The sequence below is a fragment of the Leuresthes tenuis genome, unplaced genomic scaffold (assembly GCF_036924035.1).
Source record: "Leuresthes tenuis unplaced genomic scaffold, fLeuTen1.0.hap1 SCAF_14, whole genome shotgun sequence".
NCBI classification, from domain to species: Eukaryota; Metazoa; Chordata; class Actinopteri; order Atheriniformes; family Atherinopsidae; genus Leuresthes; species Leuresthes tenuis.
The window spans coordinates 3,175,628-3,198,791 of NW_027325368.1; the positions used below are offsets into that span (position 1 = coordinate 3,175,628).

Below are 23,164 nucleotides of genomic sequence, written 5' to 3' on the forward strand. Positions count from 1 at the left end.
ACAGCTGCCCCTCTGCCCTTTACACCAGTGAAACCAGTTTAAGATTGAGTGCAGGCGGCTCTGGCTCACGTCCAGTGCCTCCTTGAGGTGTTATTTTAGCCGCGGCATATAAAGGGCTCAGTGAGCCAACAGTTAGGCTCACTTCTTTTTTTATTTGCCCACCAGACATTAAAATGACCTAGGAAATAAGATCCCAACCCTCCTTAGTGTGTGAGAAGCTGTGGAAGAGATTTCATTTTCCAAATTTAACTGAAAGCTGCAGACATGGAGGCAAGACTCTGAAAGCACAAGCTTACACAGCTTTGGTCTTGACTTATTAATGTGAATTATGGGAATCCTTAATGGCCTTAGTTTCTAAAACCAAACTCCATTAAGTGAAGAGGGTCATGAGACGATTGGAAGCTTCGAAACCCAAAACAAAGACGACGTTTTTGTTTGAAAATGTCAGCTTTAAACAGGAGACGTGTCGGCCATTTATGACTCAAATTCCTCAGCCTCTAACTGGTCACTTGTGAAGGAGATCTGAGGAAACCCAGCGAGAACACAAACACGGCAGGAATTCGGCTGGAACACAGTGGTCCTACACGAACAACAAGGTTCAGGGGCCGTCTGCATTGTACAAAACAACAAATCTGCAAGCTGTTTAAATTCCTCTTTGGCTGCTTCACGGGCGTCAGGTTTCAGCCCTGAAACGAGCCACGAAGAAGCAGGGCGAGGGGAAAGAAACTCTGGTTGAAATCATCATTAAAATGTTGCTGTGCACTGTGGGTCAGGCCTGTGTTTGTTGTGGAGGGACGATTAACGTCTATGATGGAGCTCTAACTTTTTATGTCCTTAATGAGAAACGCAGGCAGGCAAAAACAATAAAACCTTTCCAAGTTTCAGGACTGATTTTTGGAGTTTGAAGAAGAAAGCTCAGTGAGAGTCGAGCAGGCTTATTTTGGAAGAGCAGCTGTCTTTGTGATTATATTAGAGCCATCAATAAAAGCTCCAACACTAGGCTTGAACTGCCAAAACTGCAGCTGCTATAACGGTTTGTGTTTGCTGATCATTTGTCTGTCATTAGTTGTGTTTTCAGCAACATAACTGCAACACGGCTCTGCCAACACACTCAGAAGCAGATGCACATCAGGATTTCTGACTCCCTGAGAAAATGCATTGGGTAGAACGGACTAAATCTGATATATGTACCATTATGGTGGGAAATTTGATCAGCTAAATATCCTCAAAGTTGCAAAAATGACCAGAGATGTTGTGACTTTGTCGCTTAAATGATCCTTTTAAGCAATAAAAGAAGAACTGAAAGGATGAACCGACTAACTCTATGGGCGCCATCCCATAGAAAACATAAATGGAGACGCAGCACATCGACAAATCTAGCTGCATCTGTGTAAAGAACAGGCAAAGGAAGCACGGTAACTGCACAAACGGGAACATTTTGTGCTGGAGACCAACGCAAAGCTCCGTCAGGAGACCTCTTTCCACCTCAGTCCGTAGATATAAATCATGATGATGACAAACAGGAAACAAGCTAGACTTTCGCACATAGGCGAACCATCACGGGGCCATTTGCTTGATCAGGGGTTCAGCAACCATCAGAGCAGTTTTATACCTGCAGACAGACCTCAACACCAAGAGCTGGTGACACCAAATCAGGAAGGTGAAGAAGTTCCACCTCTTTAAAACTGTCCTCCCATGAAGACGCCACCACAAAACATCTGCAGCAGCAATAAAACGAGCCAAAAGCTCAGGAATCGTGCACATATGTACAACTTTTCAGCTGCTGCAGACTAAATCCGCTGCCAGTGACACTGTGGTCCCTGTAAACCCACATCTGAGGCAGAGCTGCTTTGTGATTGGTCGACAGGTGAGGCCTGCCTCGCCCAACACCCTCCAGTTCAAATAGAAACAAGCCCAGACACTGCCGGGCTGACCTGACCGACTCCACTATGTCAACACGCACGCCTTCAAACGCTCGGCAGGTTCTGCTGCCTCGGAGAACGAGCCGATCCTCTGCCGTCTGCTCATTGGCCGCAGCCAGGCTGGATGCTGGCCAATTAGTGACGCCAGCCAGCCAGGATCGCTTTCCTGTGACGCCTCGAGGGTGTCGGTCAGAGAAAAGTGAAGGAGAGGGTTTAGGGCCTTGCCTTGTCCTGTCTGCAGCAGCTGCTGATCTCTCTGAGACGTTTTGGAGTTTCAAAATAGGTTTTGATTCAAAGGAAAATCACATGAATAAGAAGGTAACCTCGTTCACAGCAGAGGAGCATGTGAGTGGCCCTAAGCCAACATAAAGGAAAAGCTTCATATCCATCCATATATCAGTCTCTCCCTAAACAAACACTCCTTTGCTATCAGCATCAATCAAAATACTGCACAAACCTCATCCTTAACACTTCAGAAAGGTGCTGCTTATCTCCTGTAAACTTCACCGGACAGGAAAACAGATCAAATGTTCCAGGAAAATGACCGAGTGAGGAAAAGTGCCGTCTGGTTTTGCGGTTAGACTCTATTTATAGTCCCCGCACCGACTCTGGTCCAGACTGTTTTGGCTGCAGCTCGGTAATTAGAGATGAGAACCCCCCCGCCGACGGATTGTCGACACATTCGTGTCTCTATAGTTAGAGACAATGCTCGCTGCTGGATGGACTCAACACAACACGCAGTGAAACTGCTGGAGAAATCTCTCTGAAACTCAATCACCCAAAAGGAGCAAAATGTGGCAAAGCCCTCGTGTTCAAGCTCCTCCCCAAACACTTTGAACCACCTTCTGTTCGGCGACTCCTAACAGGCAGCGAGTGGAGAAAACGACGCCGCTTTTTTAGCACTGGAGACGTTTCAGTTCAAACTCATCAGTGATTTCACACACTTGCTAATTCGAGCTGTTCTGTTTTTAAGGTGTTGGGGCAGAACTGGGGCTGAAAGGAGGCAGTAGCGCGACTGCAGCATGTTGGCATGACACTAAATAAAGAATCAGAGTTTTAGGACACATGAAAATAGATGAACACACCGAGATAATGCGGCTAACGGGGGTCGAACCCCTCTTGCATGTATACACTCGACTGGGTGCTCTGATCGTGCCCCAAAACTCCATCTCATTGCTTAAATACAGTTAGGGATGGCTCAGGGGACCCTGAAACATCCCATAGTTAAGCTGCTATAGGCCCAGACTGCTGGGGGACCTCATCTGTCACACCTTTCCTCACTTTGCTCTCTTTCTCCCCCTGTTTAATTTCTCAAATGATTTTATGTACATGTGACATTATTGTGGTTATTAACTTGTGTTTCCCTGTTCCAGCAGGTATCCTTTGAATGGTGTTATGGTGTTTTTCCCTCCTCTTTTCCCTCTTTTCTGTCTTCTCAAACCCCAGCTGGTCCAGGCAGATGGCCACCCTTCCTGGTTCCGGTTCTGCCAGAGGTTTCTTCCTGGTTCTGGTTCTGCCAGAGGTTCCTTCCTGGTTCTGGTTCTGCCAGAGGTTTCTTCCTGAGTCTGGTTCTGTCAGAGGTTTCTTCCTGGTTCTGGTTCTGCCAGAGGTTTCTTCCTGGTTCTGGTTCTGCCAGAGGTTTCTTCCTGGTTCTGGTTCTGCCAGAGGTTTTTTCCTGGTTCTGGTTCTGCCAGAGGTTTCTTCCTGGTTCTGGTTCTGCCAGAGGGTTCTTCCTGGTTCTGCCATTGGTTTCTTCCTGGTTCTGGTTCTGCCAGAGGTTTCTTCCTGGTTCTGGTTCTGCCAGAGGGTTCTTCCTGGTTCTGCCATTGGTTTCTTCCTGGTTCTGGTTCTGCCAGAGGTTTCTTCCTGTTAAAGGGAGTCGTTCCTTTCCACAGTCCCTCAGGCTCAGGACGGGAGATTGGACTGAAGACAAGTTTCGGTCCAATCTGTTGGTTTCCTTAGCTCGGATATTATTTTTGAATTGGCTCCATATGAATTAATTGGATTATTTTGAGATTAATTAATTGGATTTCATTGGATCATGATTACAATGAATTGAATTCCAATTGGCTTGAATTGGACTATATTATTTAAGTGCCTTGAGATGACAATTGTTGTAATTTGGCGCTTTATAAATAAAACTGAATTGAATTAAACATGTAAAAAGAGTTAAGTGTATGTTCATACAATCCCATTAAAGCTGCTTAAAGCTGTTTCTTTTGTCAGAAACTGGGACTGAAAATCAGCCCATTCATTAAGACTCAACACATCAATCCATTCTCAGTCACTTAAAGCATTTCCAGGCTGTCGCTCTGCTCTAATAAAATCCTTTCAAGTACCTTAAAGACAACATCTGTGCAGTGGTGACCAAACATCCTCCCAGATATAATATCCCAGGTACTGCCAGAGAGTAAAGTCACTCTTTTTCTACATGTGGAGGTCAACCACAGCTTCTTTTTTCCTTCCAGAGGCTTGTTTCCCATTTGATCAACTACTTCTTCTACTGAACTAGAAGCAAAGCAACACCAAGTAAGTAAGGCCACCAAGATGCCTGCAAATATGAGTAAAAAAGGTATAATTGATTGAAAAAAAAGTGTAACTCCTACTTTTTACTATCTTAAAATGTCTAAAATGTCTCTATATGTAACAGGAAATCACCAGAAAATTCAGGATTTTATACTATTTACTTAGAATTATTTAAAAAAATCTACAGAAAGTTTCACAAACCCAAAAATAAGCGATTACTGTGGATTAAACATTGAAACTAAACACAATTTAAGGATTAAAGCCATTAAAACTGTAAATCATATCGGAGGAGGTGCAGATTTTCTACCTCAGGCTTAAACCTGAAAGTTTAGTTCACAGCATTAACAGAAAAATAAAAATCAGAGTTTCAGAGGGCTGCTTCACTGAAAACTGTGACACCCGACTGAATTCAAATGACGACACGATGAAAAGCAAACGGGTGCGAAAAACCCTGAACACAAAACTTTATGCAACACGTTAAAACAAACAAAGAACGAACTGATCTCCCATGATGCATTGTGTGTCTCAGTTTGCATAGATAAGACCTTCCACACGCTAAATTAAAGTAAAGCTGGCGTCCTTTTGATGACCACTGAAGGGTCGTGACCTTTTCTCCAGTCACTGAGGGCACCTCCACTAACGTAAAACACTCCAGTTTCATTCCCAGTTCACATTCCTGTCAATTCCGCTCCAACTGTGGCCACGGACACTGCTTTGCTTCCTCGTCAAATGTCCTTTTCCTCAAAGACTGGGCTCTTTGTTTCAGCTGCGATTAGCTGGCAGATATAAAGGCAGGCAGGCAGACCGACATTTGAGACTATTGTGCGCGCCTGCCTGCTTCTGGCTCTGAGAAATGTTCCCTTTCTCAGGCTTCTGGGGAGAGCTGAACCACCAGATGTACCGTGCACGTCGTCATGGGACCAGCACAACTCTGTACTGCAGGAGAAAAGGCCCTGAAACCACAGAGTGTTTGTTTTACTCAGCCTGAGCACCTATGAGCTCAGAGAGTCTGGCGACCTTTGGCCTTTCATTCCTCTGAGAACCCCACTGGGTTTTCAAAAAGCACGAGCACCAACAGGACATCAGGGGAGCTTTCAACCAGGAAGGTGGAGCTGTTAATAACTGAGGAGAAACCGGTTTTAAATTGCATTCGCTGTTTTTCTTCTGAGCCAAAACGTCAGCCGAGGCGCTGACAGCAGCTCCAGAAGGACAACGAAATGCATGCAGGAGTGACTCAGGTGTAGCTGTCGTTATCTGGCTGACGTCATCAGAGAAAAGGTGTGGATCAGATTCAAATGAATCACAGCTTGTGGAAGATTTACAGGCTTGAATTATCAAGCCCAACCCATCACACCGTCTCATTATGGTTTCCTGTGCAGAACAAGGTGTAGAATCTGTGTTCTGCTCTTTCTGAGGAACTCAGACCCCTGATAGATCCAGAAAAAGTCCAACAGAAAACAGTCGAATCCATTCCTGACACATACAGAACTGTGCAAAAGCCTGAGGCTTATTCTTTTTAAATAGAAACTACAGCAGCAGCAAGTTAGTGAAACATGTGCAAACATGAATAGAAATACTGTATTTAAGGCAAAAACAGAGTTTCTACAATTCTGAGGAGCTTGAAAGTCAATATTTTACTTTTACTCCAGCTTTGTGGCAGCTGCCGTCTTCCTCTCCACACGATAAGCATGTAAAAACTTCCAGGATCCCTGACCTTCACCCAGCCTGAACCCTCTGAGACGAGCTTTCTGTCATTTCTTTAAGGAGTCTTCAGGAATAGTTCTCCAGGCTTCTTGAAGGACATCCCAAAGCTCTTCTTTGGATGTGGGCTGCCTTTTGTTCCGTTCTCTGTCAGATGATCCCACACTGCTTCAATAATGTTGAGGTCCGGGCTCTGGGGAGGATTCATCCCTCCATAAGACCTGTTGCCACTGATTTTCAGTCCACTTCTTGTGTCATTTGGCACAGCTCAGCCTTTTCTCCCTGTTTCCCTTCCTTAAGAACGGCTTCTTGACAGCCACCCTTCCATGGAGACCATTTCTGATGAGGCTTGGGCCAACAGTAGATGGATCAGCTGAAGGTCCAGATGCATCTCTCAGGTCCTGTCAGGTCACAGCTGGATTTTTTCCTCTTTCTTAAGGACATCACTTTCAGATCCTGTTCATCTGCTGTAGATAGTTTTTTAGGCCTGACACTTCTTCTTTTGTCCTCCACTTGTCCAGTTTCCTCAAATGTTTTAAGGACACACTGCACACCATGCTGAGATATGCCAAGTTTTCAGCTAATAGCTCTTTGGGAATCACCTTGTTGCTGCAGAAATCCTATTTTCTGTCTGTCAAACTGTGTTTTCTTTGCTGTTTTTCATAGATGCAGCTAAAGAAATGGGAACAAATGATGTGTCTTTGTGACAAAGTGCCTAAAGATCCAGTTTAAAATGGCTTCTTTGCTAAGTTGTCTGTTCTGTGTCGACACAACACTGGTTCATCCCTTGAGTTAGGAGCCTTTTTTCTGCCTGAATGCTTCACAGATAACAACAAAATTAGACACAGTCCTCTGAAAATGGTGCAAGGAGTGGATTAAAATGAGTAAAAAAGGTGCCAATGTCCAAAGAAAAGCTTGGAAAGACCTTCAGAAAGTCTGGAGAACTATTGCTCAAAACCACTTTAAAAGACTACAAGAGTCTGGCTGCTTGGAAGGAAATTAGGAAATTAAGTGTGACTCAAAACAGTTGCAGAACTGTGTCATGCTGGCATAACTTATATTATGACTTGATCAGTTCAGGGGGACAAAACTATAGTGATAAGGTTCCCCAGCTGATGATTATAGCTTTTACTTTCTGAGCTAATAGTTCACAATTACACAATTTATCATTCAGTCTTTGAAACGCGTCGTTTTCAGGTGTTCAGCCAGCTGCTTAAAGCCAAAATATATTGAATTTACAGTTATAAAGCAGAAAGAGAAGCAGAAATCCCAGTCAGTGAGAGGTTGGAGCTTGGTGAGGTGGTCATTTTGTCTGGAAAATGGCTCCAACCTTTGATCATTTACACAGTCCTTCGTTTAAGGTTTGTTTATGATCAGAATGAACTCTCTAAATAACTCCAAATAGCTTCAAGCTTCCTTTGACACACCAGTTTGCAGCATTAAAGAGACCAAGTGAACCCCAGCCGAACTGAAATATCATGCAACCATTCAACAAGTCTGTCGGTCCAAAACTCCCTTTGAGACACGGGTTTACACTTCTATTAATAGCTTTACAAGACCTTTTCCTTTTATTCTGGGAAGAAACGAGAAAAGAGGTGCGGAAATACCAAAAATCCACTGGGACCCGCTGCCCAGAAAAAGTCCCTGAGACGTTTCATGTTAATGTCTCAGGGACCTCTGCCACGAATTTAGGGTGAATATAAAGTACTTTATGGCAGCCTTTCGTCATTATAAGGAGAGTGATTATACCCACCTAATGGGGCTCATTCACATTTAATTAGCATTTTATAATAGCTTAAAATAACCAGTGGTACTCACTGACGAGTTTAGCTCGTTTATAGCTCGTTTATAACTCGTTTATCTGCATTTTCCAGAATGTATATCTGCGGGATGGAACAAAATCATTTCTCAGAGGTTTGCAGAGCTGCAGCTCGTCAGAGTTGCACGTTTGAGATGATTTTGAGTTTCCAAAAATACGTGAAATCCTTGATAATGTTCCCAAATGTCTGTGGCGTGAATAAAACTGTTGCAGATTTGAGTTTTCTTACCTCCGTGAAGAAGTTGTCCATCGCCCTTGCTATTTTAATCCCAGAGGATTTACTGTATGGAAACCGCGCGTGTGGTCAATCCAACTCATGTGTTGTTAGTGCGTTTCCATGCAAAACAAACGCACGAGCAGGATGCAGCAGATCCGACACTTTCAGTGCATCCTCGTGCTCCTGACAGTCCGCTGCAGGATGGAGGATCAGAGTGGAGCTGCGACTGTAAAACTACTCTTTGTTTCCCGGGTTACTCATCCAGATGGGACACCAAGAGTCCTCAACAAAACTTTGAGGGCTTTTCCTCGCGGAGCCTGGACCCCTCTCGAGCCCCTCCGCGTGCCTTGGCTGCGTCTGTGACGTTGGTGCGTCCCGTTTGGTGGTCAGTTTGTTTGGTCGATAGTCAAACGTTGCAGGAGAGGTGAGTAAACGACACGCCAGTCAAACTTTGGAGACTCTCACCCCGGCAGTCACTCAGACCGGCGGACAATAACTGTGAGGCTCCGCCTCCTCACCCAGACTCCGCCTCCCGCTGCCGCCGCCTCACTGTCTCCCCCTGCTGGCAGCACGTGGACCAGGACCGTCTGCGGAGATGGTGTCTCTCAGATGGACATCAAACACAAGATGGAAAGTGTCATTTCAGTTCAGTTCACGTCTAAATGTGTGTGAGCTATGCGAAGTGGACTGAAAACCCATTTCTTTAGCTGCATCTATGAAAAACAGCAAAGAAAACACAGTTTGACAGACAGAAAATAGGATTTCTGCAGCAACAAGGTGATTCCCAAAGAGCTATTAGCTGAAAACTTGGCATATCTCAGCATGGTGTGCAGTGTGTCCTTAAAACATTTGAGGAAACTGGACAAGTGGAGGACAAAAGAAGAAGTGTCAGGCCTAAAAAACTATCTACAGCAGATGAACAGGATCTGAAAGTGATGTCCTTAAGAAAGAGGAAAAAATCCAGCTGTGACCTGACAGGACCTGAGAGATGCATCTGGACCTTCAGCTGATCCATCTACTGTTGGCCCAAGCCTCATCAGAAATGGTCTCCATGGAAGGGTGGCTGTCAAGAAGCCGTTCTTAAGGAAGGGAAACAGGGAGAAAAGGCTGAGCTGTGCCAAATGACACAAGAAGTGGACTGAAAATCAGTGGCAACAGGTCTTATGGAGGGATGAATCCTCCCCAGAGCCCGGACCTCAACATTATTGAAGCAGTGTGGGATCATCTGACAGAGAACGGAACAAAAGGCAGCCCACATCCAAAGAAGAGCTTTGGGATGTCCTTCAAGAAGCCTGGAGAACTATTCCTGAAGACTCCTTAAAGAAATGACAGAAAGCTCGTCTCAGGAAACATGAAATATTCCCAAAATATATTGAGATTTACAGCCAATAAAAGCAGAATGTGAGTCGGCTTTTTCTTCTCTTCCTCCATCAAAGTGATGGGCAGCGAGTTTGCTTTTGTTTCTGTGACTTGGAGAGGAGTTAAATGGTTAATTATTAACATTGCAGCCATTTAAAACAGGAATTCCAGCATCCTTCTGGGTTTCCACTCGGATCACTAAGCACACCATGTGACCTTTGACCCCTGCTAGCTTAGGCCCTGAGGCCCCGCCATCTAAAATTTAGCACTCAGTGCATTTGACTGGCATGAGGTCACTAAACGTGACTGCTGCCCTCTGACCTACAGACGCCCCTTCAGTGTGGATGTCAAAGACATTTATGCTTTACAAATTTCCATTTTTATTACCAAAGCATTTAAACTTCTTTTTGTTGCCGTTTCCATGATGAAAGTTTAGCTTTTTAACTACTTTGATGTATTTATAACTTCATTTAATGCAGTTGAATTTGAGTTCAATGCTCTGGGCAACACTGTTGCACGCAGTTGGTATAAAAGTTGTTTGTTTTTTACACATTTTTTGATTACATTTAAGGCCAAAATGATTAATAATATCATTCAGCTTTGACATATAGTGGATCTGGCTTTGAGTAAAATGTTTCTTCTGGCTGGAATTGACTTAAATAAGTGATAAATTATGGTAAAGCATGTGTTAAAGATGTTAATGACCATCTTTGACAGTTTTTAAAGCAAAATATTTCATTGCTTTTTTCAGAAATCAGCAACAAAGCCTGTATTTACCGTCCCAAACCGTGCTTATCATTGCCTGCAAGCTTAATGTTAATGTTAATGTTCAAATTAAATGTTATATGTTGAAAAAAATAGCAAATGTTGAAAAATATGTTAATAAAATCAGACTTTTCTTGTCAAAGCAGGACATCCAAACCCAAGTTTTTCTGGAAACCGCCTGATGTTTTCCTTAAAATCACTTTTATCATCTATCATCTATTAGCTTTTTAACTACTTTGATGTATTTATAACTTCATTTAATGCAGTTGAATTTGAGTTCAATGCTCTGGGCAACACTGTTGCACGCAGTTGGTATAAAAGTTGTTTGTTTTTTACACATTTTTTGATTACATTTAAGGCCAAAATTATTCATAATATCATTCAGCTTTGACATATAGTGGATCTGGCTTTGAGTAAAATGTTTCTTCTGGCTGGAATTGACTTAAATAAGTGATAAATTATGGTAAAGCATGTGTTAAAGATGTTAATGACAATCTTTGACAGTTTTTAATGCAAAATATTTCATTGCTTTTTTCAGAAATCGGCAGCAAAGCCTGTATTTACCGTCCCAAACCGTGCTTATCATTGCCTGCAAGCTTCCTGCGTGTCTAAGTAAGAAGGAATCCATTTTATTTTGGGTGTGAACTGGGCTTATGTTCAAATTAAATGCTATATGTTGAAAAAATAGCAAATGTTGAAAAATATGTTAAAAAATCAGACTTTTCTTGTCAAAGCAGGACATCCAAACCCAAGTTTTCCTGATGTTTTCCTTATAATCACTTTTATCATCTATTGGCAGCCTCCACAGGGCTGGACACCATGTCCACAAACCAAGGAGGGCTCCACTTCAAATACAACTTGTTAATGTGTCACCAGGACCTTCCTTTTCTGGATTGTCCGACTCCTCCCAGGTGTTCTCCACATGTAACCACTTCACAGCTCACCTGGCTGGATAATGTCGCCTCGGCAACGCTTGACCTGTAATTAGTGCCCGCTGAAGAAGGTCAGGCAGTATTCATTGTGGCAAAAGTCCCTGAGGACTCGGGGTCGAGCTACATTTAGTGGGAGCAGTGAGCTCCGCCCACCTTTTCAGACTCACATTAACCTGATTGCTGCTCCGCCTCCGGTCTCGACCTTTGGTGTCAAGGAGTTTTGGGCGTTGACGTCTAAGAGCTGATTTTCAGTCAAAGACTGATCCCCCTCCTTAAGCATTACTTAACAGCTGAGCTGTTTGGTCAAGAAGACGCGTTTTAGTCTGCTCTCCACTTACAACATGTGCTCTACCCGTCATTATTCTGTGTTTTAGAAACTGTCATCTCCCACCTCGACTACAGCAGCGCTCTCCTAACTGGTCTCCTCACTGGTTTCCTAACTGGTTTCCTAACTGGTTTCCTAACTGGTCTCCTAACTGGTTTCCTAACTGGTCTCCTAACTGGTTTCCTAACTGGTTTCCTAACTGGTCTCCTAACTGGTTTCCTAACTGGTCTCCTAACTGGTCTCCAGCCTGTGAAACCTCTGCAGATGGTCCAGAACGCGGCGGTGCGTCTGGTCTTGGATCAGCCTAAAAGAACACGTCCCCCCTCTGTTCATTGAACTCCTCTGGCTGCCCTTAGCCGCCCGCATCAGATCCAAGTCCCTGATGTTAGCTACAAAGAGCTTAATGGAGCGGCTCCATCTACTTGAATGCTCTTGCAAAGGCTTCTGTCCCAACTGGGTCCCTCCGTTGGTCCCAGGATTGTCGTCTAGCAGCTCCTACACCACGCCTAAGACAATCCAAACTCTGTTCATGTGTCGTCCCACGATGGTGGAATGACCTACCGAGCGCTACCAGAACAGGGGCGTCCCTGTCTATCTTCAAGAAGCTCCTGAAAACCCAGCTCTTCAGAGAGCATCTCCTATCCCAGCACTTACCTTGTACTTCCCTACCCCCTCTATCTCTGCACTTTATCTTTCTGCTCTTCCTTCTATGCCTGCACCCTATCTCTGCTCTGTCCCCTCTGACAGAGTCGGACTCCTGGGTTCCTTCTATGGAGCTTATTGTTAGCTTTTATAAAGCTGTTAAATCTTCATTTGTAAGTCGCTTTGGATAAAAGCGTCTGATAAATACAGAAACAGAAACATTTCCATCCACAGGTTGCAGGGGTCAGAACATCAGAGGCAATCAGACCCTGCTGAGGATGTGACTTGTGAACAGTGCCCCCCCCCTCCCATGTAAATTAAGCATTTCACTGGATAAAAATGTAAAATCAAAAGCTTCAAACTGCAGCTTTACTGTGCAGCAGCAGCAGAGCAGGTGTCCCAGTGCCTCTGGTGAGCTAATAGTCTGTCAGTGCGGTTACATGAGTGCCATCGGATCGGATTAATGGCTAAATCACAAAAAGACCGAGTTATTCAGGTCATGGAGACACGTCATTACATTTTCTGTCCTTATCAGAACATAAAACTGTTTCCTCACATGCATAAAATCAGTTCAACTGACCAATGAAACAGAAACAACACAAACTGCATGCCTCATCTTTAAGTAATTCAGTTTAAGTGATTGGGCTTAAAGATAGTAATAATATTCCTACTTCTTCTTCTATAGTTTAGCTGAGATGAAATCCGAGGGAGCTCAAATCCCCACTGACAGACATTGTGTGAAATGAAGCTGAAACAGTTGGATTTCACAGCTCCAGTGTAAGTTTCTTACATTTTACAGACACTGAAGCTGTGGAGTTATGGTGTGAAACCTGTTTGCACTGCAGGAGATGCTGCAGAGCTTTAATATCTGTGGATTTAACCATGTTTCAGCCATTTCCACACTGAGGAACACTAATAGACGCACGGATTTGTTCATGTAGAATTGTTTTGATGTGAATTTTACCAGTAAACCTATGTGCCAAAGGAGGGGGGGTGAATTTATCAAATTCAGCAGGTCAGAACAGACAGATAAATTAGTTATTGTTTGGTAAATGTACAAAAAAAGGTGAGTTTAGGTGAGTCTGGTGTGATCAGCACAGGCTGACGTCACCGATGAGTTATTTTGGTAAAGAGTCGGACTTCAGATAAACCAAAAGGCTCCTGAAACCTGATTATTTACCAGCACTGTGGGGATTTTGATTCTTTGCCAGCATCTCTAAACTTCCAAAAACAGGATGCGGAAGCCAAACATTTCCTGTCACTCTTTGAGACTCCTCTTAAAGATGCGAGATAGCAACAACCGGGAGTTTTTTTTTTCTTTCTTTTCCGTCAGAACTGTGTCAGCAGTGAACCCAAAACAGACTTCCTCCAACCGGTGTCACGCAGCAGAGCAGCCAGAGCGGAGGGCTGAGTGTGAGAAAAACCAACGACACCAAAACACAGGAGGATGCTCCACACTCTGCACAAAGAGGCTGATGATGAGAGACACAAACTGTTCTGTTAATGCTCCTAAATGTGCAGGTAATGCTTCATCTGAATGTTGAGTGTTTTCTTCCTCTGTGGTTTGGAGGTCTAAACCTTTTAGAAGTGTCATAACGACCTGCAGAGCGCTCCGGTTGAGTTTAAAGCGTTAAATGACGTGAGAAAGACCTGATATCTGTGGATCTTTAGGCCCTAAACTGTGGCAGATGTGAGCGTTTTTCCTCATTCATCCAGAAGAGTTACAGAACTGAACTGAGTTTGGAATGAAAAGGAAATCCAGACTTATTCTGCAGAAAAGCTCCAGTGATTTGGATGGAGCCAGTCTCACATTAACCAGGTAATAGTCACAATAAAGGTGTGGAAACCTGTAACCGTCTTTAACCAGCAGTGTTACACTAGCGTTCCCGCCTTCCTTTACCTTCTTATGAGGACCCACCTCACAGCAAGCAGCAAGAACATCAAGATATCAAACAGAATAACATTTTGGGACACTGTTGCATCACATTTAAATGACCAAATGACCATGTTTTAATCAAGAAATGTGCAGATTCAGTCACTGTCTAACTTTAGTTACTGATTCACACAGGATGAGCTGCCTGGTTAAAACGAATCAAAACGACTGGGGAAGAGTTTGGCTTTAAGGTCAATGTGTCTCGTTTCGATTATATTTTGTCATGTTTTCAGGTTCCAGATTAATTCTGTCACCTGGTTTCCTTCCACAGATCCACTAATCACCTCCAAACAGTATTTAGTTTCCAGTTCACTCATAGTCACTGCAAAATCCTCACCTGCCTTTCATGACCAGGTCACCTTATTTCCACAGCTTTCAGGTCAGTTTTTTGCCTCATCGTCTTGTTTATTTGTTTCTATGCCATAGTCTTGTTTTGTTTTTTCATAGTTTTAGTATTTTGAATATCCGGCTCTTGTGTCCTTGCTTTGCAATTTTTAAAAAGATTTAACATTTATTTCACATTAGATATGTTAATTTACCATCTAGTTCTCTAATTTTATGATGAATTGAGTGAAAAAACGTAAAAAAGAACCAGAAAGGCAAGTTTTTTATCTGGAAATAAGATAAAATGATCAAAAAAACAACACAGAGTGTGAATTAAGATATGTTAATGTTGATTTATTTACTCTCCTTGTCCGTTTTTGGAATAAACCTTTTGATTTTTGAAGTCTGCATCTGGGTCCTCCCTTCCTGCAACAAACCTGACAAAACGTAGTCAGGTTTGAGTAAAAATGGCAGGACAGCGACATGCAGCATTGATAAGATCCTCTTCTGTTGGATCCTGTCCTCTGGGCTGCACACCTGCCACTGAAATACAAGTTTTGGAAGTTAAATGCAGACCTTTCTGTTTTCTGACGTGTTGTAGAACATTTATGAAGGTTTCACGCCCCGGTTCTGATGCTCAGGCAGTTCAGTAACTTTAGTTTTGATGTAAAACTGGAAGCTGCTGTGCTTTTTGTTCACATCCTGCAGAGAAACTGCACTGATTAAGCAGCTGTTTCAAACCAAAGGGACGTGCATTCATGCTGCTGATGTAGTTTTTGCTGTGCTTTTGGATGCCTTCAGGTCCTTCTGCGCTGTGTAATTAATGCTTTACTGTTGGTCTTCACCACCAGAACCAAAGGCTTCGAAGCTGCTTGTTTGAAACTGTTTCTTTTTGTCACTTCATCATTTATCACAGTTTATCAATGACAGACTCTTTAACCCAACGTTTTAATCAAAGGTGTGGAGGTGCACTCACCTGCAGGATTCAGCTCCAAGTTAATAACATGCTAATTCTGCTCATTTTTTAGTTCAAATTGTTGCATGAATCCTTACTTAAAATTAAAAGGACGCCATTTTCACAGAAATTTAAGGACAGTAGAGGTCAGTAATTGCTCTTTGATGAGTTCAGTGTCTCACTAATTGTGTCTTATTCAAGAAGAACGTTAACAGTGTTTGATTACTAAATAAGAAATCTGAGTTAAATTGTGATTAATTAAAAAATGCATGGTGACAATTTTTAAAAAGATTTAACATTTATTTCACATTAGATTTGTTACTTCACCATCTAGTTCTCTAATTTTATTGATGAATTGATTGAAAAAACGTAAAAAACAACCAGAAAGGCAAGTTTTTTATCTGGAAATAAGATAAAATGATAAAACCAACACAGAATGTGAATTAAGATATGTTAATGTTGATTTATTTACTTGCTTTGTCCGTTTCTGGAATAAACCTTTTGATTTTTGAAGTCTGCATCTGGGTCCTCCCTTCCTGCAACAAACCTGACAAAACGTAGTCAGGTTTGAGTAAAAATGGCAGGACAGCGACATGCAGCATTGATAAGATCCTCTTCTGTTGGATCCTGTCCTCTGGGCTGCACACCTGCCACTGAAATACAAGTTTTGGAAGTTAAATACAGAGCTTTCTGTTTTCAGACGTGTTGTAGAACATTTATGAAGGTTTCACGCCCCGGTTCTGATGCTCAGGCAGTTGAGTAACTTTAGTTTTGATGTAAAACTGGAAGCTGCTGTGCTTTTTGTTCACATCCTGCAGAGAAACTGCACTGATTAAGCAGCTGTTTCAAACTAAAGGGACGTGCATTCATGCTGCTGATGTATCTTTTGCTGTGCTTTTGGATGCCTTCAGGTCCTTCTGCGCTGTGTAATTAATGCTTTACTGTTGGTCTTCACCACCAGAACCAAAGGCTTCGAAGCTGCTTGTTTGAAACTGTTTCTTTTTGTCACTTCATCATTTATCACAGTTTATCAATGACAGACTCTTTAACCCAACGTTTTAATCTAAGGTGTGGAGGTGCACTCACCTGCAGGATTCAGCTCCAAGTTAATAACATGCAAATTCTGCTCATTTTTTAGTTCAAATTGTTGCATGGATCCTTACTTAAAATTATAAGGACGCCATTTTCACAGAAATTTAAGGACAGTAGAGGTCAGTAATTGCTCTTTGATGAGTTCAGTGTCTCACTAATTGTGTCTTATTCAAGAAGAACGTTAACAGTGTTTGATTACTAAATAAGAAATAAATCTGAGTTAAATTGTGATTAATTAAAATATGCATGGCGACAATTTTTAAAAACATTTAACATTTATTTCACATTAGATATGTTAATTCACCATCTAGTTCTCTAATTTTATTGATGAATTGAGTGAAAAAATGTAAAAAAACAACCAGAAAGGCAATTTTTTTTTACCTAGAAATAAGATAAAATGATCAAAAAACCAGCACGGAGTGTGAATTAAGATATGTTAATGTTGATTAATTTAAATTAACTCAGTAATAATTAATCCGGCTGAAATTAGAGATAATTTTTGCATCAAAACTGTTGCAGCAACGACTTTCTGTGAAATCCTTTGTTGCAGTGGAGTGGAAGAAGTCTCTGATCGAAAGCACTTTTTCATTTGAGCGTTATTTGATTTGGAGGATGCACAGCATTGTCCATTATCACGCAAAGCAACTTTTCTCTTTGCAGAATCAGCTCAAGGGGCTCCAGATCAGTCCAGAGCACAGAGCCAGACCTCCTCATCAGCTTGTTCAGTTCCTTTGATTCACTCTGATGCTGCTGCCCAAACAGATGGCTGCAAAGCAGATTGTTCTATTGCAGAATCCAGTTAATCCCCAACATACTGTCACTGTGTTCTTGTAATTAAAATCTCACAAACATAAGTTAACTGCTTTGTAATCTATATTAACATTTGTACAACTTTCCGTATCCAACTTAAGCAACAATGGCTCAAAGGACAGATATATTGCTGTCATTATCCTAAAAGGGACAATCATGAGACTGTTTCACCTCTTTAGAGTTTAACATGATGTCCAATCTGTCTTTAACCAAGTCTCTATCACTTCAAAACGAACGAGAAAGCTCAGACAAAAAAGAGAAGATGTTCAACATTTAATCAGAAAAAGATGTGATGGCGTGTGAAAAAACAATCGCTTCCTTTTATTTCACTGCAGATTACATGATGCAAAGGTGTTTAATGCTTTTTTTCACCAACTTCATTTAGTTTGTTAATCATCTTTGTTACGAATAACATAAACCAGTCTTTGCTGTTGTTGTTGTTGTTGTTTATTGCCTTTTGAAACACACGGTCAAGCCGGTTTAACTGTAAACAAATACATTTACAATATTTGACATAGTATTTTATAACATTCCAATAAACACATCCTTAAACCATACATCTTAAATTTCACTGTAAACATATGAGCGTATCACAGCCAAAATTTAGTCTTCTTCAACCCACATTTTACAACATTATAAGTCACACATAATTTACTCTGAACACATCATAGTACAGTCTGTTTGGTGCAATAAACAAGTGCTAGCATATCGCTAACGAGCCGCTAATGTACAGAACTCATAGAAACTGCTAGCATGCCGCTAACTAGCCGCTAATGTACAGAACTCATAGTAACTGCTAGCATATCGCTAACGAGCCGCTAATGTACAGAACTCATAGAAACTGCTAGCATACCGCTAACTAGCCGCTAATGTACAGAACTCATAGAAACTGCTAGCATACCGCTAACTAGCCGCTAATGTACAGAACTCATAGAAACTGCTAGCATACCGCTAACTAGCCGCTAATGTACAGAACTCGTGGAAACTGTATATTTCAGTAGCTTAATGCTTGTCTGCCAAACAACCTATGTAGGAAAATCATATTTCCCGAATGTTTACAATGTTCAAAAGGAACTTACGTTGGGCAATATCTCAGAAGGTACATGAACGTATTCCTTCGTTTCATGTAGCTGGTTTTCTTCTTTTAATGACCGTTGTTTCCCGTTTCTCCTCCACTTGGGGAAGGATCTCATTCCCGACCCGGAGAGAGCATCCCACCCTCTTCCGGCTGAGAACCATAGTCTCAGCCTACCAGTAACTTCATAATCATTACTAAGTAAATGAGCATTTAACGACAAACTAGTGCTTTATAAAAACAGCCACAAAAACCAAGTTAGCGAGCTAACTCTGCATCAGCAGTCTCTGCTCCTTCCGACCGAAAACCTAGGTTTAAATTCACTTTTTACAGCGTTGTTCTGTGAGCTTTTTACATTTCTCACCTTTGTGAACGACTATCTTCGATACTCTAAAAAATCCTTTTTCCTTTTCTCCGTTAGAACGATTCGAGCAACCGTAAACCACACGAAACAGACATTTTTCTCAGTTCACTTCCTGCCCTCCATCTGATTTTCTGCTCTCGTGATGCAGCAATGTGACGTCACATGGAAGAAACCTAGTGTTGCATTTCAGGATTGCAACACAGGCAGTCCAACCCTCTTCTTCCTCAGCCATGTGTCAGAACGTGGTTCTACATCGTCTGCTTGAACAATGCTGGGACGTCCCTGGAAAAGATGTGGCCTTGAAGGCAGCATATGTTGCTGTAAAATCTCAGGGAACTTTTCTGCATTAATGCTGCCGTCACAGAAGTGGAAATGAGCTTTGCCCCCTGATCCAACCCCATACCATCACAGAGCCTGGCTGCAGGGACTGGCTGCTGACAGCAGGCTGGATGCTGCTTTTGCTCCATTTCTTCCAACAAAGATCTGGAATACTGATGGGTCTGACCACAGGACTTATGACTTATTTATCTTCTCAATAAACAGTGCTAGCATACCGCTAACAATTCATCAACAAATATGTAGCATGTGACCCGTATCTCATGAAGATGAGGGACTTTTCGACAGAACCTAAAGATTTGCCGGCAATCGAGGCTGTTAACATCACAAACTATCTGGTCCTTCAGAAATCCGACGACGCCAAACAGCAGATGAAAGCATATAGAAGTCTTCCAACAAAGATGTGGAATACTGATGGGTCTAACCACAGATGGTCCATCCCAGACGCCTCCGAGCCCAGAGAAGTGGACGAGGTTAACATCAGGCTTCTTTTCTGCACAGTAAAGCTTGTGAATGGAACTCTGTATTGTAGTGCTTGACAAAGGTTTCCACAGTAATCCCTTGTCCATGTGCTTCTATCAGCTGCTGATGAATGACGGTTCTTGATGCAGCGCCGTCTGAGGGATTGGTATCATGCTTAGGATGAAATCCCTCCCCTTTAGTTGCTGAGATTCATCCAGAATTATTCACTCATTTCCTGATATTCTGCACTGTATAATGACAAAGATGCAAATCCCTTCCAGTCTTTGTTCGACAGACTAACAGAGTAACAAACATTTTGCAGTGGAACATAAAAACATCGCGTGAGACGTTATCCTGAAGGAAGAATTTGACCTTTTAAAGGTCTTCACTGTTTGTTTCTTTTTGGGGTTTTTTATGAAGTGAAAGCCACAAACTGAGGTTTGTTTCTGTTTGGGTGATCTCACCCTTTAAGGAAACACTGCGGAGGCTTGAACGGCCTTTTGGTGGCGTGCAAATAGTGTCATCAGCACTGAATGTGAGGCAGCTTTCACTCAAACAGGGTGGAATCATCCCAGAACACAGGATTTATCAGCAACTGTGCCCCGAGGTCAGGTACAACCGGGTGAATTAGAGCACAGCATCTTCCAGAGCAAACTGACCTCTCCTTAATCCCTACATACTTCCTGCCAGTGGGGGGGGGGGGGGGGGGGGCTGCACTTAGCTGCTACTTACCATGGGAATCGCTCCACAGCAGCTGATAACAAACTGCTGAATTTCAGCTCTGCGTTTAGATAGGTGCCGAAGCTGAACTTTGCTTGTCAGTTTCTCTGAATATTCCTCTGAATATTCCTCTTCTAGGTCCCCATAAGGTCAGATGCAACATGTGCACACGTTCCACTGTTTTCAATGAAGTGACAAGTTCATGTTTTCTATCAATTCTAGAGAGTCTTAGGTTGTAGAATACTGTTTCAGGTCAAAATGGGTTGAATAAAAAAACTCTGTCTTCAATAAAAAGTGAAAGATTTGTCTCTGAAATGAGCAAATGGTGCATCTATCCTACCATGAAATGTAGCTTTCAAAATGAGTGGGAAAGGTATGCCGGCAGTGTTTATGTCTCTTAGAATGATTCACCTCAGATAAACGTATTTCACCATCAAATTTAAAACAAACTCACTATGGAGAGACTTTGTCCATAGAGCAGGGATCTCAAACTCTGTTTCCCTGCTCCAACACACCTGAGTCAGATCGATGCCTCATTAGCTGGTTTGTGCAGAACTGAACAGTCTTTTGAAGGGATCCATTTTATCTGAATCAGGTGTGTTGAAGCAGGGAAACGTCTAAAACCTGCAGGACAGCGGCCCTCCAGGACCAGAGTTTGAGATCTCTGACCATAGAAGGTTTGTAGGATCAGATTTAAAGCTTCAATTGTTTGCAAATACCTCCACTCAGTGTCCAACTATAAGTAGTGCAGCACAGGAAATATATCAATGGAAGAGGTTGTAAGATTAAGATGCATAAGACAAGGCAAGTTTATTTGTGCAGAACAATTCAACAACAAGGTGATTCAAAGACATTAAAACAGAAGAAATAAAAAGCATGATTTAAAATTTAAACAAAAGAAAGAAATAAGAACAATAGATAAAATCAGAAAAGATTATATATATGAAAGATAAAATCAGGAGATAAAATATGATTCCGTTTTGAAACTCAAGCTTATTCAAATGCAGCTGAAAATAGATAGAACTGGACTTAAATCCTGAGTGTTTCAGCTGATCTGAGGCTTTCTGGGAGTTTGTTCCAGACATGTGGAGCATAGAAGCTGAATGCAGCTTCTCCAGGTCTGGTTCTGACTCTGGGAACTGATAAAGAACCGGATCCAGATGACCTGAGGGGTCTGGGAGGTTCATAGTGGGTCAGGAGGTCACTGATGCATTTTGGACCATTCAGAGCTTTATAGACCAGCATCAGAACTTTAAAGTCTATCCTCTGATGGACCAGCAGCAGAACTTTAAAGTCTATCCTCTGATGGACCGGCATCAGAACTTTAAAGTCTATCCTCTGATGGACCAGCATCAGAACTTTAAAGTCTATCCTCTGATGGACCGGCAGCCGGTGGAAAGACCTCACAGCTGGACTGATGTGCTCCACTTCTTTGGTCTCAGTGAGGACTCGAGCAGCTGAGTTCTGGATGAGCTGCAGGTGTCTAACTGACCCGTAAAGATGCTGTTACAGCATACCTAAAATAATAAGATAAGATTACCTAAAATAATAAGATAAGATTACCTAAAATAATACTTTCCCCTCCAGTACAGACAGAACCGATGACTTCCTTTGGTAAAGGAACAAAAAACAGCTCAACTTCCCAAAATCCTTTCAGAAAACTCTTAAGTTTGTATGTTTTTATGTAAAATTCATCCACCAATTTACTCATATGTATATTTGAACTGTTATTATCTCAGGTTTATCTTTTCTATTCATGTAAACTAGACTATAATGTGGGCGACTCATCAGATTTCTGTTTGAGAATCTGACAAAATGTGCTGAAACAGGTAGATTTGATGGTTGTGCAGATAATTATGATGCATTGCACAGGTCCGTCTAAAGAATAAAGAATAAACTGCTGCTGTCACCAGACATGTAAAAGCAGGGAAACCAATCAAAGCCACGAAGTGCATCAGCCTCTGCATCAACAAGTGCATCCAGCTGACCAACAGGTCCTCTCAAAGACGGAGAAGTGTGCGCAGAATGGCAGGGGGCGCAAGAAGCCCGCAAAACACACGAGAGCGACAGGGAATAGATGAATATGTGCAGTAAAACAGGCGCGCGGAAATCTACATTCCCATCCTGAGAGCAGTTCAAGATCTGAGTAAATATTTGCTACAAAGAAATTCCTCGCGCAGGATGACGTTTAGATTCGAGAGAAAACTCCCCGAGAGGCCAAAATGCGCAAATGACTTCCTTTTTTGGCGGGGTTGCAGGTCACTTTGTGACTAACTGAGAGACTATTAATAGAATGTTTTACAACCACAGCATTAAAGATAGAAATAACACAAGGTACTCTTGATAATTATTATCTTATTCTTGCGGAATAACCAAAGAAAAGATCTAGAAACACATAAAAAAGACGCATTTTAGCGCTTTTATTGAATGTCATCAGAATATTATTTAAGATCAAAAGTAATATATTTGCCTCATGTGGGAAAATGTCTGATTGCGCTTATGTTCAGCGTGCACAAAAGCTCGCGCGTGCGCGCACGAACGGATGCGTGTGCGCGCAGGCGGAATATCGCCGAGTCTAGCCGTACAGTGAAGCAGGCACAAGCCGCTGGGCGCGCAGGGGAAGCCGCAAAAGAATACAGCAGCCGCTACTAGAAACTGCGCGGAGAGCAGAGGGAGCGTCGGAACTTCAGAGTAAACGGTAAGAGCCGCTTCTTTCTCTTCTTTCCCAGCAAAAACCCACCTGGGTGTTGTGGCTGTTTGGTTACATTTCTTTTAAATGCCTTTGTCTTTTTCCATCTTTCCATTTTGGGGGAAGCGGGCACACGCCGCACGGCTGAGTGCAGGAAATGAGACAAAAGATCTGGATAAAACAAAGAAGGACACAG

At 42.3% G+C, this 23,164-nt stretch overlaps 2 protein-coding genes across 2 annotated transcripts in view; one reads left to right on the top strand and one right to left on the bottom strand.

Moving 5' to 3' along the window:
• Positions 1 to 8,665, bottom strand: part of myo10 (myosin X) — a 204,754-nt gene extending 196,089 nt beyond the window's left edge. Inside the window, exon 1 of the mRNA XM_072363296.1 lies at positions 8,198 to 8,665. Within this exon, the coding sequence (XP_072219397.1) occupies positions 8,198 to 8,218 (21 nt within the window). The 5' untranslated portion in view covers positions 8,219 to 8,665. The remainder of the gene's footprint in view (positions 1 to 8,197) is intronic.
• Positions 8,666 to 22,838: 14,173 nt separating this feature from the next.
• basp1 (brain abundant, membrane attached signal protein 1) overlaps positions 22,839 to 23,164 on the top strand; it is a 61,617-nt gene continuing 61,291 nt past the window's right edge. The window contains exon 1 of the mRNA XM_072364036.1: positions 22,839 to 22,977. The gene's annotated coding sequence lies outside the window, so the exon portion shown is untranslated. The remainder of the gene's footprint in view (positions 22,978 to 23,164) is intronic.